Below are 20,294 nucleotides of genomic sequence, written 5' to 3'. Positions count from 1 at the left end.
CTCTGTGACAGGCACTGATGGTATACAGAGTCACAGACCTCGCCCTCAGAGAGCTTACCACTCGTGTGGGAGAAGTAAGTGGAGGCAACCCTTGTTTTCACAGACCCTTTTTTTTGCTATTGCTGTCTTGTTTTGATTGAGCATCTATTCTGTTCCTAGTCTGCACTAAATGCATCTCCTTAGGTGTGCTGGTGTGAGCCCACACTGTCACTTGTATTACTCGGCAGGAGCTATGTGGCTCTACTTTGCCCTCAAAGGAAAACAACACCCTGGGCCTCAATTATTTCTGCAAGTTTTCAAATGCAATGTCTGTATACAATTAAAAATAACCAGGCGTAGGAAGAGACAAGACAACATGAATGAGAACAACAAAAGCAACAGAGAAGATACCCATTGGGATTCCAGATATTTGAGTTACCAGATTTTACAATAATTGTGATTACTATGTTCAATAAGATTCAAAAATGAAATTTTTATTAGAGAACTAGAAATTACATATATGTGTAGTAGAAACCACACATAAACTACATATGTATGTATATAAAATTGAAAACAGAAATTCTAGGACAGAAAAATAGAATAACTAAAATTAAGTCAGTGGATAAGTTTCTGCAGATTAGACATAGCTTAAAAAAATGACTTGGAAGATAGGGCAGAAGAAATTATCCAAAATAAAGCATGGAAAGTCAAAAATATCAAAATATTGAAGACAGGTTATGACACAGGTGATACAATGAAAAGTTTATGAGTGCAATTAATTGGACTCCTGGAAGGAGGTGGAGATATAATGGAACAGAAGCAATTTTGAAGATTTAATAGCAAATAACTTTATAGAGTCAATGAGACATCAAGCGAGCAGCAGGTTGGAAAATCATTGTGAACCCTAAACATAAATAAAAATGCACATTAAGGTACAGCATAGTAAAAGTGCTAAAAACCAATGAATGTCTTCAAAGTAGAAGAAAGACCATTTTTAAATGAGCAACAACTAAAAAGCTAACTTCTCAACAAGAACAATCGAAGGCAATGGAATGGAAATTTTAAAGTGCATAAAGAAATTTTCTAGCCTAGAATTCCATACCCAGCATTAATCTACAAAGATAACAGGCATTTTCAGGCAAACAAAAGAAATTTCATCAACAGGTCACATTAAAAAGAACTTAATATATAAAGGTAGTTTGTTCAGGGAGAAGAAGGATAGAGAAACAGGAAGAAATTAACAAAAAAGTTAAATAGACTTATGAAACAATGTCTGATGAGGTTTAAAATATATGGAGAATTAAATACACAACAATGACATATATGTCAGTATTTGGGAGTTAAAATATCCTAACGTTTTAACATTGGGAAGAGTATAAGTGTCAATGATAGAATTTGATATAATAAAGATGTGTGTAACTTAAGGATAACTAAGAGAATAGTAAAAGTTTCAAGCTCAGACAGGGAAAGAATGGAATAACAAAAAAGAATCAAAGTGAGGAAGGAAAATTAAATCTGTAATAGGCAGGCTAAAGAAAATGCTCATAGTAAGATGTAGATTTAAACCCAAGTATATCCAGTAATTACGTTAAATATAAAAGGACTAAATGTTCTGATCAAAAAGCAAAAATCAAACTAAAAACAAAATCCAACTGCTGTTAACGAGCCACGTCTAAAACAAGGATAGATATATTGAAAATAATAGGATAGGGAAGATAGGCAAACACTAAAAGGCTGGTATAGTTGTATTGATTTTTTGACAAAATATCATTTAAGGCAAAAGCCTTACTAGGGATAAAGAAGGGCACTTCGAAATAGTAAAAGATTTAATTTGTGAGGAAAATAAAATTCTAAATGCTAATACATCTAGTAGCATAGCCTCAAAGTATGTTAAAATGGTATGGACAAAAGATGAACAGGCATTTCAAAAAGGAGACTATTCAAATTGCTTATGAGAGAAGGTAGGTATTCAGCACCATTAGTTACTAGGGAAATGCAAATTTATACTAAGATACCACTACAGACCTATCAGAAGGGCTAAAAATAAAGTCTGACAATGACAGGTGTTGATGAGGATGTAGAGCAACTAAAACTCTCATGTAATTCCCAGAAGGAGTGAACAAATGGGCAATATCTACTGAAGTTAAACCTATCTTAGAATCTATCAAATTCCACTAACTGGTATATGTCCAAGAGGAATGAGTGCATATACCCACTGAAAGTTTATAAGTATGTTTATAAGCATGCTTATAGCAAGATTTTCCATAATAGCTCTCAAATTGGAGATGATTCAAATGTTTATCAACAGAATGGATAAATACATTGTGCCATACTTTTACAATATAATTTTAAGTAGCAATCAAAAGAATGAACTGCTGCTATGTGAAACAATATGAATGAAGCTCATAGACATAATACTAAACAAAAGCCAGACACAAAGGAATATATACTATATGATTGCATTTTTATATGCATTTCAGGAACAAGGGACAGGTAAAGCTTAATGTTACCACCTTCGGTCAGAATCATGGTAATAGAGAGAGGAATAACCTATTGATTTAGAAGGGCATGAGGACACCTGGGGTGCTGGAAATGGTCTATGTCTTGATTTGAGTTATGTGGGTATATACATATAAAAATGTATTGAACTGTATATAAGATTTTTGTTCTTTCTGAATGTTATACCTTAATAAAATACATAAAAGCAAAAATGGGCAGAACCCCTTAGAAGGAGAAACAGACAAGTCCACAATTATAACAAGATATTTTATATACCCTACTCAGTAGAACAAGTGGATTTTAGAAATCAGTAAGATTGAAGAGTATTTGAATAACATAATCAGCAAACATGATCTAAATGGACATATATGGAACGTTGCACCTAACAACTGAAGAACATGCGTTCTTTTCAAGCTCATGTCGAACATTAACAAATCTGGCCATATGTTGGCCCATAAAGCAAGTCTCAACAAATTTCAAAGGATTAAGATCATTTAGAGTATGTTTGTAAATCAATTAAGGTAAAGATCAATTCTAACTGATAATTAAAACATTCTGTAAGTTTGGACACGAAATACATTTTTAAATTGCCTACAGGTCAAAGAAAAAATCACACAGGTAGGAATTCGAAAAATGATTTTAAAGGAGTGATAATAAAAATACATGTGGAAGCTCATGAGGTATAGCTAATCCTGAGCTTAGAGGAAAATTTATACCCTTAAATGCACATATTAGGAAAAAATAAAGGCTGAACGTCGGTCAATTGGGTATCATCTCAAAAAGCTAGAAAGTGAATTTAATCACTTTAGTCTTTACCACTTCTATAACTTCAATGCACATGTCGTAATGTATTTTAATTACCAGTTTACCTTCTCTCACTGGAAAAAGTGATCCATGAGTTCTTTGGGTTCAGGGATCATGTTTTATTCTTTATATCCCCAGTGCCTATTAAAGTATCTTGGACACGGTTGATAGTTGTTTGAACTGAATACAGTTCAGTGCCTTAGGGTTGTTAGAAACTCAGGGTCTCAAACTCAAGTGTTTACAAAAGCCAAGCAGGTGATATGATGAGTGAGCCTGCTATACGGGGAATGGAGAACATGGCAAACTGGAGGGCACGTGCCGCTTCTAAAGGGACAACTGCTGCAGCTGCCTGACCCCAGTTGATTGTCGCTGTGGGAGAATGCTTGCCTGGTATGTCTAGATCTCCGATTTGTTTATAAGAAGGCAGAAATTCAGATTTTGATACGAAATCTCCATTTTTAAAGTGTTGGAAACTAATTAATTAAAGAAAAAATACGGCGAGTGCCAAACCAAACTACACAGCCCTATGGCTGCCGTTTTGCAACCTCTGCGTTATTTCACACCTTTAAGAGGTGGGAACATGTTTCATGTCTAAATACCCCGGCCAATAGACTGTTGAGCTGCCTTTTCCATCAAGTGTGTTTCTGCCTGAAGAAAGGGATTGTACTGCTTCCTAACTGGATTTCTGGGTCATATCTGTAAGAGGTTTGCAGGGTTTTTTAAAGCCTTCTTTGTAGTTGGCTGTTTACCCCAGCTGAATCAGACATGTGTTCCCAAAGATTTTTTTCCTCTTTTTGTTGTAATATTCTTAATGATGCATTCTGACTTTTTCACTCTGTTTTCTACACATTTGTCACCACTTCTGCTTTTGGATCTTCATGCTGGAAAATCTGAGGCTTACATGGAAGATTGATTTTTAATGCCCCTTGTGTTGTTTTTCGGCTGTAACATTTGCATGCAATTATGACATTTTAAAAATAGGAGACCATGGGGTTTGAAAAAAAAAAAATCTGCTGGGCGGATGAGCAAATGGAAAGGCTGGCCTTTAATTTTGTTAACATCCCAATTACATCGTGGTAACCCTCGTGACGATTTCTGTCCCTTGTAATGCAACACCTGGTTTTTGTTCCAGGGACAGGGACCAAGCCTGGCTGACTCAACCCTTGCTCAATCATGAAAGCTTTGGTCGGAAAGCTCATGTTTTCCACGGGCCAGCAGAGGTCACTATTTCAAAGTTGTTAGAGGGAAAATTGTCCACACAGTCCATACCACTTCTCTTTTATTTGAGAGAGGTTTTATTCATAATCCTGGTGGGAGATTTTTTACTCACACTTTCAGTATTTTCAAATGTTCTTTAAAAATCAATCATTTTTGTATATTGCATTTAAAAGTGCTGGTGGCTTGAGTGGGCTTCTGCAGATCATTGCTTATGGGACTACCATTTATTGAGCATCTACTAGGTGCTGGATCCTGTGCTCTGCACTCTACATTATATTTAATAGCCATTTGCCTGCTAGGGTTGTGAAGTTTATCTCAGTTTTCCAGAAAAAGAGACTGAGGCAGAAGTGAGATGATTTGCCCAAGAACTCACAGGGAATTGGAGATGGGATTCAGAAGCAGAGAGATCTGAATTAAAATTAAGCCAAGCTCTTAATTTTCTTGGGAGCCATACTTTTTTCCCAAGAAGAAATATGTTAACAGCTCAAAGCAACAATTACCGAGAATGTGGGAGGGGAGTATGTATTTTTTGAAGCAAAACCTTAGAAATAACTTGCTGTTTTCTCTTTGCAAATTTCAGCCTATTTTCCTGAAGGAGCTAGACTTTATTTCTTAGTCTCCTTTGAAAATAAGAACTGTGATGACCTGTCGGGCTTTGCTTCTTCTCCACATGAAAACAAATATTAGTAATACATTGTCTCCAAAAATGTCTCACTCAATCAACCATTTAGTGAGTAAAGTTTACTAAAAAGATTTCTTATTTTATTTTACAAGTCCAACGGAAAACTTTTTAACTTTGAAAAGAAATAGACTGTGAATGAAAAGATAAATCTGTTTTAGTGGGCTTTTATTTATTCATGTTTGAAAACATGAATAAATCACTAGTATTTTCCATAAAGCTGGAGAGTTATGAGAGGACAGCTGTGTTCATCACCAGATAATGAGTGGTCAATTTGACCCCCATGTTCTCACTGAAGGGGTCATGTGAGAACAGTAAGAAAAGGCTTTGTATCTTTTGGGCTGCTATAAAAGGACATTTGGTTCTGAAGTCAGTCTTACAAATTGGCCTGGTGTACTGCTGTCTATTATTCTTATTTCAAAAATTTTAATGTTTTGTGGTTGCTATTAACTATAATTATTATTAGAACAGAAAACCACATTACTCTTTTAGATCTTCTTAATTAACTAATAAGACTTATTTTTGTTGTCAGCAAATATTTAACAAGCTTTCTGGGGATAGCAAGTAGCTCAGAGTAACAAAACAAAGGCTCTAGTAGGGGGAGATAGACAATGAATATGAACAAACATCATGTGGTGGTGAGTACTCTGAAGAACAAGTAGAAAGTAGGATGGGATTCTATTTTAGATATGTGGTCAGCGAAGGCCTTCCTGATAAAGTGATATTTGGCCAGATGCCTGAATGAGGTAGGAGAGAGCCTAAGTGGTTATCTAGGGGGAGAGTTCCAAAAAGCAGAAGGACCCTGAGGCCAAGAGCATGCCTGATAAGTTCAAGGGATAACCAAGAGGGCAGAGTGCTGGGCACAGTGGGTGAGGGGAAGAGTGGTGGGTGGGGTCAGAGACATAGTGGGACCAGGTCATGTCAGGCCTGGTCGGCTACAATAGGGACTTTGCCCTTACTCTGAGTCAGAAGCAGACATTGGAAAGTTTTGAGTAAAGGAGTAACGTGGGCCCACTTATGTTTTAAAAAAGTACGCTTGGCTGTTCTGCGGAAAATAGACTGGCGAGAGGGGGTGGAAGGTAGGAATGAAAGCAGGGAGGCTAGTGAGGAGGCTATTGCTGTAAACTCAGTGAAAGGGGATAGTGGCTGGGACCAGAGAGACGGCAGTGGAAGCGATGCAAACAGGCCCGGGTCCGTGATGAAGACAGAGTTGACGAGAGCCTACTTCTGGATCTTCTTTTATGTGAAAAATACATAAATAAGTTTCTATGTTATTTAAGCCCCCATTATTTTGAGCTTTTCAGTTATATGCAGCCAAACTCATCTTACCTACCCCCCCCCCCCCAAGGAAACCCATTCCTTTCCCAACTCAGTAAATGGCAATTTCGTTCTACCAGCTACTCAGGCCAAACTCTTGGAATCCATATTAATGATTTGTTTTCTTTCATACCCCATAACCCTTCTCCCACCAATTTTTAGGAAGGTTATCGGGAATTCAGGCTCATTCTAACTCTCTCCTTAGCTAGCCCCAAGGTATAGTCCTTATCCTCATGGTCCCATATGGCTGCTGAAACTAGAGCTATTACATCTGCATTCCAGGAAATGGGAAGGGACAAGAAAAGGGGAATGGTATACACTTTCCCTTTTGGGGAGACTTCCTAAAAGGCCTCATACTTACCCTTGCATCTCATTGGCTGAAGTGTAGTCACATGGCCACATCTGGCTGCAAGGGAGGCTGGGAAATGTCTTTTGGAGGTTATGTGTGACCCTCAAATAAAATTGGGGTACTATTACTGAGACTCCAAATGAATGTTAAAGTTAGGCTGCCAGTAGTCTCTTCAGAGATTCTAGTATGACTTTGGAAGAAATGAGTTCTAGTCTTATCTCTGGCACTATTTGGCTATGTGATTTTGAGCTAAGATTACATCACTAAACCTCTATTTCACCTGCAAAATAAAATAATTGGACTGAGTGACTTTTGAGTTCCCTTCTAACTGTAACATTACATGAGTCTTTGTATTTGTCACTTAATAAGGTAAGTATAGTTTTCAAAAAGAGATAAGTCTTGAAAAGATTATGCAAGAAGATGTCTATCAAATGTCTTAAGATTGATCTTTTGTAATTGAAAGATTCATTTCAAAGTTATTCATGAATACAATGCCATGCTTTTTTCAGAATGCTTTCTTCATACAGGTATAGACGATTTTAACATATGATTGAAAAGAAGCATATAAATTACATAATCTTAGTGCATACTGGAAAACTTGATATTTATTTTATAATAAAAAGTTTTAATAAAAATATGAATAATCAACTATCCCATTCCTTACTGCGTGTATACATTTGTTGTAGCCTTATTTTCAAACTTTTGACCTGTTTAAAAAATTTAGTACGTGTGTTCAAATCTACACACTACTGCTTATTCTCATATAACATTAAAGTCCGTGCCTTCAAGAGGTCTGCAGTTTATTATTGGGAATACAATAATACACAAATAGTATATAATAAGACAGAAAATAAGTGCTCTTTGTGTGTTTGGTGTTTGGTCGGGAGGGGAAGCAGGCTGTATGGGGAAGGGGCCAATTGAGATAAGCCTTGCAAATATGGATAGGGCTGGGTGGGAGTGGTCAGCCACAAAAGCATTCTGGATGGAAGAGGAGAGGTCAGGTTACAGCGAATGTTCTAGTTCAGTTGCGGATGAGGTAGGGTGGCACAATGGAAAGATCAAAGATCATGGTATTTAAGGTCTAGTAAGCCTAGTGCTAAAACCTGAAAATGCTACTTGCTGGCTGAGACCTTGGGCAAGTCAATAACCTATTTGGGTCTCATTTTCCTCATCTGTATCCTCACAGGAGCTAATACTACTCTCTTCATATGTTGTCTGTACTGAATATAAATATGTCCTGTCATCTGCAGTAATTTACATAAGAGAAACTTCCACAGGGCATGGACTTCTGTGCTTCCATAAATAACAGGCCCCTTCTCCTATATGGAAAATTAATATTAGTCCTCATAACTTTTTAAACTCTCAAATCTTGTCTTCATTATCAGTATTCGATGTGCATTTTATATTAAGTCTGATTTCATTTCCCTGCAAATACAGTGATGTGCTGAAAACCAACTAAACTTTTTATGAAAAGCAGTCACACAGTAGTGAGAACATAGAAGAGGTATGACTTAGTGGCCTGGTAATTGTGGCATCTTTGCTTCCGGAAACCACCCCTAAAGATGAAGAATGCCTTGGGCCATCCAGGGGAAGTTCCAAACTCAAAAATTGCTCTTCTGCCAGACACCCAGCCTCTCCTTTTCCCTCACTCCCTTTCACTCCCATCACCCAGGCTTGTCAAGTTTACTGAATTCCAGCCACTCCTCTCCGCCTCCACCAACCCCTGGCGGCTGGGCTCCAGCTCCTTGGCATTTCTCTCTGGGACATCTCCTGACTGTTCTTTCAGCATCCACACTTGCCCCTTTCTCAATCCATTTTCCACACAACAGATAGAGTATTTTCAGAACAGATCTGATCATGTCAGTTTCCAACCTACAATCCCTTCACTGATTTTGTATCCAGCCGTTTTCCTTCCTCGGTCTCATCTGATGCCTTCTCTCCCTTCACTTGGTGGCTCCAATCACGCTGCCCTTCTTTTGCTGCCTGGAAGGAATCTTAGTTCCTATCATTTCAGGACTTTGGCACATACTCCTTCATCTGCTAGAATGCTCTTCCTCAACTCTACCACCAGTGACTTCTTATCCTCTTAGATTCTATTTAATCATCATCTCCTCTGAGAAGCCTTCCTTGACCCTTTAGAGTCCATCAAGCTGACCCACCTCATTACTTAATGTCTTCTCATAGCATGGACCATTACTCCCTCAGGGCCTTTTCCTTATTTCTGAGTATGTATTCATTTGTATGATTAGTTGAATACCTTTGTCCACCATCGGTCAGAAGCTCCATAAATCTCTGGCACCTAGGGCAGTACCTGGGACATGGTAGGTGTTCAGTAGATATTGTTGGATCAGGATGGAGGTGCTCTGGGATAGAGACCTTGGTGCTTCCTACTGCTACTCTTAGCCATTGTTTTTTGACCTCTCTGAATGAATTTCTAGAGGGCCTGTGCATCCTTTAACACATCCTTCATCCACTTTGTTAACTTATGCATTTATTCAACTATCTTTCACTGAGTATGTATGGACATCAGGCACTGTACTTGGTACTAGGGCTACAATGACAAATAAAACAATTTCTGTCTCTGCGAAGCCAGGAGAACTCGAAGGCTTTAAGCTAGGAGAACAATGTGGTTGGATCAGTGATGTAAAAAGACCCGTTTGGCTTCAGGGGGGAGGCTGGGTTGGAGGGGCCAGGCTCGAGGCAGGGGGACCAAGGTGAGAAGCCTGTTTAGTGACTCAAGCTAGAGATGAAGAGGACTGACGAGGGCCACAACTGTGTAGATGGAGAGGAGCACTTATAGAAGGCACCCAGGCAGGAATCACAGGCCCGGGAGTCTGAATGTGGATGGAGGAAGAAAAAGGGGCCTAGAATAACCCCTTGGATTCCAGCGTGGTGGTGTCATTGGTCAGGTAAAAGAAAACACAAAATGAGAAAAGAAGAAAGGAGGAGAGCTGGAAGAAATGAGTTTAGTAGAACTTGGCTTCCCAAGCTCTTCAACAGTTTCTATTTCTAGAGTGTGTCTGATTCACTGGAAACTTCATTCAGAAGAGACTCTAATGTTAAAAATAATCAACTTGACTCTTTTGTTAGTTTTAAATTTACATACAGTAAAAATCCACAGTGTACTGATCTATGAGTTTTGGAAAATGCATAGAATTGTGTAAACACCACCACGATCAAGATATAGAACAGTTCAGTCATTGACCCTTCCTCCCCCAATAGAGAACCATTGACCTGTTCTGTATAATTTTGCCTTTTTCAGAATGTCACATCAATGGGATCATACAATATGTAGTCCTTTGAGTCTGGTTCCTTTTATATACAATAATTCATTTGGTTCACTGATGTTGCTATGTGTATCAATAGTTAAGACAATATTCTTACTGAGCAGTATTTCATTCTGTGGTCTTACCACAGTTTATCTATTCTCCAGTTGAGGGATATTTGGCTTCCAATTTTCGAAGATGACAAAGTTCCTCAAAACATTCATGTACAGGTCTGTGTGCAAACATAAGTTTTCATTTCACTTGGGTAAATATTGCCGGCCTTGAATGGTTTGCATGGTAAGCATTGTGTTTAACTTCATAAGAACGTATCAAACTTTTCCAAAATGGTTATTATCTTTTTGCATTTCTACCAACAATGTTTGAGAACTCCAGTTAATCTATATCCTTGCCAGCATTTAGTATTGTTAGTTATTTTATTTTATTTTTAAATTTTAATCATTCTAATAGGTGTGTATTGGTATCTCAATGTGCTTTAAGATTGCATGCCCTGATGACTAATGAGGATGAACATCTTTTCAGGTGCTTATTTTCCATCTGCATATTTTCTTTGGTTAAGTATCAGTTCAAATCTTTTGCCCATTTAAAGACTTTGGTCATTTTCTTTTTATTAATTTGTAAGGATTCTTTAAATATTCTGAATACAAGTTACTTGTCAAATATATGATTTGCAAACATTTTTTCCCAGTTTTTTTTTTCATTCTCTTAACTGTATTTTGCAGGGCAAAATTTTAAGATTTTTGATGAAGTCCAATTTAACATTTTTTTTTCTTTTATGGTTCGTATCATATATAATTTTGGTATCATATATAATTGGTATCATATATAATTTCTCTTTACTTAACCTGAAGTCACAAACATTTTCTTTTAGGCTTTTTTCCTAGAAGTTGTAACTTTGCATTTGAGCCATTTCGAGTTAATTTTTGTGTAGTGTGTGAAGTATAATCAAAGTTTTTTTTTTTTTTTTTAAGTATGTACGTGTAGCTGTTCCAGCACTATTTGTTAAAAGACTATTCTTTCCCCACTGAATTGCTTTTGTACCTTTGACAAAATCCATTGGCCATATGTGGGTTTCTGTAGACTATGAAATATTGTGTTTCATTGATCTATGTGTATATTCTTTTGCCATTATCACACTGTCTTGATTACTGTAGCTTTACAGTGAGTTTTAAAATCTTTTTCTTTTCAAAATTGTTTTGGTTATTCTAGTTCTTTTGCCTTTTCAAATACATTTTAGAATCACCTTGTTGGCTTCTATTGGAAAAATCTTGCTGGGATTTTGATTGAAGTCATGTTGAATTTATAGATTAATTTGAGGAGAATTGACAATTTAACAATATTAAATCTTATAAACATGATACACCTATTCATTTATTTAGATCTGTTTTGACTTTTCATCAGAGTTTTGTGGTTTTCAACATATATATTCTGCACATATTTGTTAGATTTATATCTATATCATTTTTAAGTGCTATTATAAATGGTATTTAAAAATTTTCATTTCTAATGGTTTACTGTTAGTGTGTATAAATACAATGGATTTTTAAAATGTTAATTTTGTATCCCGCAACCTTGATAAATTTATTTATTAGTTCTAGGAGCTTTTTTGGGGGGCGGAGGGAGGCGGAGAGATTCCACGGGATTTTCCACATAGATTATCATGTTATCTGCCAATAAGGGGTTTTGTTTTCTCCTTTCCAACCTGCATGTCTTTTCCCCCCTTGCCTTACTGCACTTGCTCAGACTTCCAGTGTGATATTGAATAGGAATGTGAAAACAGATGTCCTAACCTTATTCCTGATCTTAGTGGGAAAGCATTCTGTTTTCACCATTAATATAGTACCAGTGTGCATTGTTAGCTGTAGGCTTTTGTTTTTGTAGATGCACTTATCTAGTTAAGAAAGTTCCTTTCTATTCCTAGTTTAGGTTGGTTCTTATTCTCTAACCACGTATGAAATTTCATCTAAAACATCTTTATTGGCTCTTCTTGACTGTGTGCCATAATGAGCTTCGAAGGGTTTGTTTTGTTTTGTTTTGTTTCTAAAAGAGCATTTTATACTTGAAACCTCTAGAATTTTATTAAACAATGTCACTCCAATAAATTTAATAAATAAACAAACAAACAAACAAACAAACAAACAAATAAATAAATAAAAGAGCATCTTTGAGTTTTAAGATGCACTATAGAAATGGTGGGAGAAGTTAATTGGGCATTTCATTAATCATCATCATCACCTCTCATTTTCTAGTTGAGTTTATTTTTTTCCACTTTCTCATTGAGTCTCCACAGAAGTCCTGATGAGTCAGGTACTATCATCTTTATTTGGCAGGTGCAGTATCACAGAACCAGGGATGGTGACTTGCTCATGTCCCTTAGCTTCATAGCACCAGCGTCATAAACATTATAGAATCCATTCTATGGACTGTCCTCAATGAAAGCCTTGAAGTGCAGTGAAGGAAGCCCAGACTTTGAACTGGCAGACAATCTTTTTAATGTTGATTAAATTAAATTTTTTGGTGTTGCACTGAAATTCACATAGCATTTAATTAATCATTTAGAGTGAATAGTCCAGTGGTATTTAGTGCATTTACAATGGTGTGCAACTGTCACTTCTATCTAACTTCCCAAAATTTTCATTACAAGAATTTTATAATTCCTGTAAGAAACCTATACCCATTGGGTAGATACTACTGCCCATTTGTCCCTCTCTCTAGCCCCTGGCAACCACCAATCTGCCTTCTGTCTCTGTGGACTTACCTATTAAGGATATTTTATGTAAGTGCAATCATATAACATGTGACCTTTTGTGTCTAGCTTTTTCAACTACCATACTTTTGAGGTTCATCCATGTTGTAGCATGTATCAACACTTCATTCCTTTTTACATCTAAAAAATATTACATTGGAGATACACACACACACACAGACACACACGCACACACACACACACATATTCAATCACAATTTGCTTATTGCTTATCCATTCAATCTTTGGTGAACATTTGGATTGTTTACACAACAATGTTTTTTGGGTATATACCTAGGAGAAGAATTGCTGGGTCATATGGTAATTCTATGTTTAACTTTTCGAGGAACCATCAAAATGTTTTCCACAGTGGCTATACCATTTTACATTTCCAGCAGCAATGTTTCACTAAATTCTTGCCAACATTTGTTATTTTCTATTTGGTTGTTGTTGTTGTTGTTATTGTTGTTTTTAATTATAGCCATCCTAGTTGGCGTGAAGTAATATCTCATTGTAGTTTTGATTTGCATTTCCCTATTGGCCAATAATGTTGAACATCTTTTCATGTACTTATTGGCCTTTTGTATATCTTCTCTGGAGAAATGTCTGTTCAAGCCCTTTGCCCATTTTTTTGATTGGGTTGTTTGTCTTTTCATTGTTGAGTTGTAAGAGCTCTTATATTCTGGATACTAGACCCCCATCAGATGTCTGATTTGCAAATATTTTCTCCCATTTGTAGGTTGTCTTTTTACTATCTTCATAATGTCCTTTGATGCACAAAAGTTTTTTCAAGTACTTTATGGTTTTTAGCTCTTACATACTTTTGTATATGGTATGAAGTAGGGATCCAACTTAATTCTTTCGCATGTGGATATTTAGTTGTCCTAGCATTATTTGTTGAAGAGAATATTCTTTCCTTAATGAGTAGTCTTGGCACCCTTATCAAAATTCAGTTGACCATAGATGTATGGGAAGCAGCGCTCTTGATTGAGAACTTTGGCAAATCACTTAATTTTGAACTTTTATTTTCTCACCTATAGGAAGGGAGATAACCTCTTTCTCTCAGAGTTGTCAGGATTAAACAAGAACACATACGTAGAGTGTCAGCCATATTACATGGAACATAATAGGTTCCCCAATGAATGTTAATTCGTCCATTAACTGCAAGAAATAGAGGCAGGGTAAGCAGCCTATTCACCTCTATTCCTTCTCTTTCCTTATGCCTCCAGATTGCAGGAGGCCCTGGGCACACAGAAATATCTATTTTTGCCTCAACCATTTGCTGAATATATGCTTACACCCCCAGACGAAGATAGTGAGGGTGGTAGGTCATAATAAGGTGAAGAAGTACTTAGCTAAAAAATGCAGGCAAGCAAATGAAGTACTAGTCTTTAATTATTCAATCAGCATTCAATAAACATTTACCAAGTGCTGATGCCATGCCAGTATCTGTTCTAGGTTCTAGAGTTACAAAGGCAAAAGGCTGCCCCTGCTCTCAGAGAGCTCTCAGTCTGGAGGGAGAGACGGGCTGTTAAAAAAAAAAAAAGTAGTTATAAACCAGAATCATAAGTTCTGAGATAGAATGAAGCAGAAATTGCTGTGGGAGTGTCCAGGAAGAAAATAATTCTAGCCAAGAGATTCAGGGAAGGCTCTGGGGAAAAGTGACATATGAGCTAAGTATTAAACGATTCATAGAAAGGAGTTAGAAGATGGACAAGAGGGAAAAGTGTTAGTATAGGAAACGCCATATGTAAAGCTAAGAAGGCATGAATATATGTTCTGGAATCTAGGAGATGAAAAATATTTTAGGGTGTTTGGAACATAGAGTAGGGCTAAGTAGTAGGGTGAGAAAATGCTTTGACTCTTTAGATGGCTATTGAGATCTGTTAATTATTATTGGCTTAAACAGGGAAGTGACATGGGTAAGTCTATGTTTCAGAGATTGATAGGGAGACTAGTATGGAAAATGGATGGTAGGAAAGATGATGAGGCTGGAGGCAGGAAGAAGAGTTGGGAAGAAATGTAGTAGAGATGATAAGAGGAGAGGGATCGATAGGTAGATTTATAGCCAATCAGATATGGGAGTGTGGGAGAGGAGGAGCCTTGGATGACTCTCAGATTTCTGACTTAGGAGACGTGGCCATGGGACCATTCACCCAGGTAGGAACATCTGAATGAAGAGTGAGGTCAGAGAAGAAAACATGATGTTTGCTTTTGCAGATGGATCCAGATAGAGATATCCAGTAGACAGACAGTATGTGGGACTAGAGAGCAAAAGAGAGTTTGCCTGGAACATGGATTAGTGTTTAAAAGCATGCATTATTTGTCTGGTCTGCTAATGGGAGAAATGGGTTTTATTTGTTTTGCTTTGTTTTGTTCTTGACAATTAAAATATTTGTGACTTTTAATACAAAAAGTATAAAGACAAAAAATTACAGCCCATAATCCATTACTTAAATAACCTCTGTTGAAAGGGAAGGAGGATAATATATGTTGCTAGAAAATACAACAGTTCAGAAAAGTATGAAACGAAACATACAGGCCTCCCTCCAGTCCTCCACTCCCTTAACCACTGTTAACACTTCCTTGTGTTTCCTTCTAGGAAAACAAAATGCATATCTCTATATCCCCAAAGGGGTCTTGCCACATACAGTGTTTAAGAAGTCCATTTTATTGAGAAGGTTAACCTTCTCATTGCTTCTCCAGGCTTCACAGACTTGTCTGTCCTGGTGGGGTGGAGTTGTGCACTCAGTGGGAGAAGACAGGATCTCCAAATCCCTAGCTCAGGTATGGGGGCTGGCTCAGGGCAGGTACTCAGTAAAGAATAACTGAATGAGCAGTTGCTGCATCTTGGAAATTTAGAGGCCTTTACCTGCAGTTCCAGTTGGTTAAGCGACTTATTCAGCAAATGTTTTCAGAGTCCCAACTAAGTGTGCAGTGCTGTGTGTGCACGTGTGTGGTGAAGGAAGAAAGACAGAGGACCTGGCTCCTGAACTTACTGAAGGGTAGAACTGGAAAGGCCAGTGATCTTCCACCTTCTTGCTTTTTAAGGGGGAAAATTGAGGTCCAGGGTGAAGTTATGATTTGCTTAAAGCCGCCAGACTTAAACAATTCATAAAAATGAAAATGCAGGTGGACAAGAGGAAAAGTGTTAGTGCAGGAAATGTCATATACAAAGCTATGAAGTATATGAGCCAGCACTGAAACTTCAGAAGCGTGTGTGTGTTTGAGGGGTGAGGTGGGGCGGGGAGGATCACCTGGTGGCAAGTTTGAGGGATTGGTGAGCTACTTTTGCTTCTTTTCTGCCCCTTCCCTTCTTGCCATGAAAGTATCAACAACCCCTCAACTCTAAATCCCCATCCAGAGGCAAGACCTTTGAGACCTATGCAGCTCTTGGGTATTCGTCTATGTGTAATGGATGGGTTTGGTTGACATCTTGTACCTGTTGGATGGCGTGGCTGGTGCAGGAGGAAGAGCACTGGACTGAGAGTCAGGAATCTTGGATTCTAGTGTCAGCTTTGGCACATTGACCATACTGCTGGGAGCCTGTCACATTCTCTTTCCTCTGTATGTGGGGTGGGTCTAACTCAATCTCTGAGGTCCTCTGTGCTGTTACTGCTCTCTAAATGTAAGATGCCATATTTAATCAATTATAGGAAATCGGATTTTAGGATTCTGTGGTTCTAAAATCCTGGTTTTCAAAGATTCTGGGATTGCTGCTTAAGATCTATTACTCTGCAGAATCTTGTTTTGAGATCTGACCTGTTGTGTAGCAGGGAGTGGCTCCATATACATTTTTCAGCTTGAGACCAAGGCCAAAGTGATCTCTCTCTTCAAAAAGTGCAAAGCCAGATGGGATTCTTGCAACCCACCCAGGTCACCAGCAAATAGTGCAGAGAAGACAGGCTAAGATGAAATACAGGGACCCTCTTAGGGACATGATTGGATCCTCCAGTAACCCTGGCAAATAGTCTGAACCGGGGTGAACAACCTAGTTTTGTACAGGAAGAAACTGACACTCAGAGAAGGGAACTGAGTCCCTGCTTCCAGTTACCCAAAAGTCTTGTTCTTTGTCCAGTGTTCTTTCTACACATTAGGCAGGGGTCCTTGAGACATTGCTGTCTGTGAGAGGAGCCCAGAATGCAGGGGAACCACGTTCCAGGCCCTGGAGGAACTTGGAAGACTGAATCTCAAACCCCCAGGGCTGTAAGATTCTCCTGGAGCTGCCTACTCCCAGGTAGATTCATAGATGCAATTGGAATAACTTCTAGTTGAGATCTGGGATTCTGTTTTTGTTTGTTTGTCTTTTATCCTTTGAGTTTGAGACCCTCTAGCCAGGGCTTTTTCCGGTGAAAAGCACAACAAAAGCAGAAAGGTAAAAAAAAAAAAAAGTGGTCTGAGAGCTCTGGGTTCGGGTCTCAACTTCGAAGCTTACTCGCTGTGAAATCTGTGAGAGCTCTCAAGTGAGCAAGTTGGGTTCCGCAAGAAAACTTTTAAGGCACTTTCACATCTATTACCTTCCCATCTGAGGAGAAAACTGACTAGAGACATGGGAAGGGTCTTGCTCCAGCCACTGGAAGAGACGGACAGAGCCAGGTCGAACCCGCTCTCCTGACGCACAATGAGCTCTGCCGCCCAGGCCGGCCGGGTCCCAACGACTGAGCCCAGCCTCAGTCACCCGTGGCACCGCCCCACCGGCCTGGTCCCGCTTGTTGGCGGGAGGACGGCGGACAGCGCAATGCTGCGGCCGCCACGGCCTGTCAAACCCTCCGCCCCGCCGCGCGGCCAGCCGGGCTCAGCCCCCCAGGCGGGAGGTCCCGCCCTTGCGCCGCGATTGGCCTTATCAGGGCGGCCTCAGCTAGCCAGTGGCCAAAGTCTCTGTCGGGCAGGCCTTGGCCCCGCCCCCACCTCAGGGTGCCGCCCCGCAGGACGCCGCGGCTGCAGCCGCGGCTGCGGGGGCTGCGGCGCCAGTGGAGGCGCCGCGAACAGTGCGCCTCAGGAGCTGCTGCAGCTGTGGCAAGGTGAGAGGGGGCGCGGCCGGTGGCCCGAAGAGGGGTGGGCGCCCGGGCCTGAAATCGGGGGCTAGAGTCCCAGCGACACTCGAACCCGGGGAGCTTTGGAATGGCGCGGGGAGCGCCAAAGGAAGAAGAGAATTGGGGGTGCCAGCGCCCTCTTTACAGGAGAGATGATGGAAGGGCCGAATCTCTATGGAGAGGGCCCAGGACGGGTGCACTAGAGAGTATAGTATATGTAGTACGTCGTGTCCCTGACTGTGCATTAGCGGGGTGTGTGTGTGGTGTGCGTGGGAGTGGGGATGCATTGGCATTACTGAGTTTGTGCGGGTTGGAGCGCGTGATCGGTTCAATTTTTCTGCTGCGCGTAGGAGTGTGCGTGTCTCGATGTCCGCATGATGGGTTCGCCGCACGGGAGTGAGCGCTCATCCTCAGACTCCCATTCGGACTCCCATTTTTCGCAGCTTAGGTGGTTGTGGGTGAATCTCGGAGGGCCTGTGCTTGGGATCCGTGGGTGCGCAGTCCGTTGTCCTTGCGCACAGCCTTGTCCCCCCAGGCGCAGCTTGCGACCCTCCTGGAGCAGTCCCCTCGGCTTCGCCAGAGCCCTACCCCGGGAATCCTGGTTGCCGTCCACTCCTGGTCTCACCGGATGACGCCGCACAGGCGCTCTCCCCTTTCCAGGCCTCAGTTTCCCCATTCGCCCAAAGAGGGCTTGTATGGGTGGAGATGGTGGAGGCGGATTTGGGTGGGAGGGTGTAGGGACTTCAGGGTATGCGCTGTAGTGGCCGGCAGCTGGGATCCCCGACTCGCTAGGGAAGGAAGTGCGAGCCGCTCCTGCCCTCGGGGAGGAGCTTTTACCCAGGGTCAGGTGGGTTTGTCAGGTTAGGGTAAGTTTGGTGGCACTAGTCTTTTAGAGTGAGGAATAAACCAGGGAGTCGTGATCTGTCTAAACTCCAGCCCCGGGACAAGAAGGGGGCCGCTCCCCTCGTACCGACGCTCGTGTGCTGTCTCCCATCCTCAGGAGCCCTGCGCGACCCCCAGCAGTGCGCCCTATCCCGGCGCGATGCACTGCGAGGTGGCGGAGGCGCGCTCAGACAAGAGGCCGAAGGAGGCTCCCGACGCTCCCGGTCCCGGCCGTGGGCCTGCAGGCCTCGGTGCGCACATGGCCTTCAGGGTCACCGTGAGCGGTGGCGGCTGCGGGGATGGGGACCCTCGTGACCTGCTATCCCGGACGCCTGTGCCACTGCCGCATGCACACGACCTCCTCCGGTCCCGGAGCCCCCGAAACTATGGTCCGTCCAAGGTCGCCGCCGCCGGGAAGGGTAAGTCTGGCCCTGCCAACAGGCCGGGCCAGGGGTGTGGAGGGGTGTTGAGAGATTCCGGCTGCCTGGCGTCTCCACCGCACGCCTTTGTAGGAATCCTGGGGAGAACTTAGTGTTCGGAACTTTCTCCTGAGGTTGTCAGTTTCTTTCGTTGTTTGGGACTAGCTTGTCATTCTAAAGCAATGCCTGTTTAGGAACCATCTAATTTAAGCGCAATAAGTCTATTTTGGGGACGTGTGTGTCTATAAAGGTTAGATTACATAATTTTGCTCTTGTATGTTTCCGATAAAAGCTGTGTGAAAAGCGTCAAAATCTTATTATAAATTAGAATGAGTAGGCACTCAAGTATTTCCTCTGAGCGAACTAAAGGCATATTTTGAAGTATTCCAATCTCCCTCAATAACAGAAATCAGAGGTCTTCAGCAAGACCTTTCCCCTCTTGGGACCTCAGTTTCCCCATCTTTCAAGCGAGGAATTAATTATGCGGGATGATTTCTGGATTCCTGATGGAAAATTTTATTAATCTATGAGCCAGCCTAAGTCAAGTTCTGACTTGAAAAATGGCTTTTCTGTACTCAATACTTTAGAAGCATAGTCTTTAGTTAAAAGTTAGTTTGCAATACTCTTCCTTTACCCAGTAAGGTGAAGGCGCCAGTACAGTTTATGGGCTCAAAGTCAGCGATGATGCTAAGATTCTCATGCGCATGTTCTTCTCATCACAGTTAATGATTATTGAGCCATTATTTGTTAGTTTCATGCTGACAGATAATTAACCAGAAATTGGGGAAATTGTTAAGGCAATGTATCCCCCCACCTTCCACCCTTTGTTTTTCCCGTTGGGAGAAACCAAGGCTTTGGGGTTTCATTATTTCCGTGTTTGGGACCACTTGCTTCTATTTCCAAGTGATTCTCAAGGAAGACAAAAAGTTTCTTTTATGGCACTGTAGGCATCACTCCTTTAGCATCAGCCCCAGCAACTTAGAAAAGGTAGAGTTGGTTACTGTTGGAGATGAGAGCTTGTTCTGGGTAAAAAATATCCAACTTTCTTATTCAGGGACTGACAAAATGAAGTAAATTCAAACAGT

The 20,294-nt window shown here is 40.6% G+C and overlaps 1 protein-coding gene across 4 annotated transcripts in view; it reads left to right on the top strand.

The window, feature by feature from the left end:
- Positions 1-17,808: 17,808 nt before the first annotated feature.
- The window catches only part of GLIS1 (GLIS family zinc finger 1), a 211,144-nt gene continuing 208,658 nt past the window's right edge, over positions 17,809-20,294 (top strand). For all 4 annotated transcript variants that reach the window (XM_016120330.2, XM_016120328.2, XM_016120331.2 and 1 more), the window contains exons 1-2: positions 17,809-17,896; positions 18,909-19,209. In XM_016120330.2, coding sequence (XP_015975816.2) covers positions 18,951-19,209 — 259 coding nt within the window. In that variant the 5' untranslated portion in view covers positions 17,809-17,896; positions 18,909-18,950. The remainder of the gene's footprint in view (positions 17,897-18,908; positions 19,210-20,294) is intronic.

The sequence above is a fragment of the Rousettus aegyptiacus genome, unplaced genomic scaffold (genome assembly GCF_014176215.1).
Source record: "Rousettus aegyptiacus isolate mRouAeg1 unplaced genomic scaffold, mRouAeg1.p scaffold_m13_p_1, whole genome shotgun sequence".
Lineage (NCBI taxonomy): Eukaryota > Metazoa > Chordata > Mammalia > Chiroptera > Pteropodidae > Rousettus > Rousettus aegyptiacus.
This window is presented reverse-complemented; position numbering and strand designations above follow the sequence as displayed.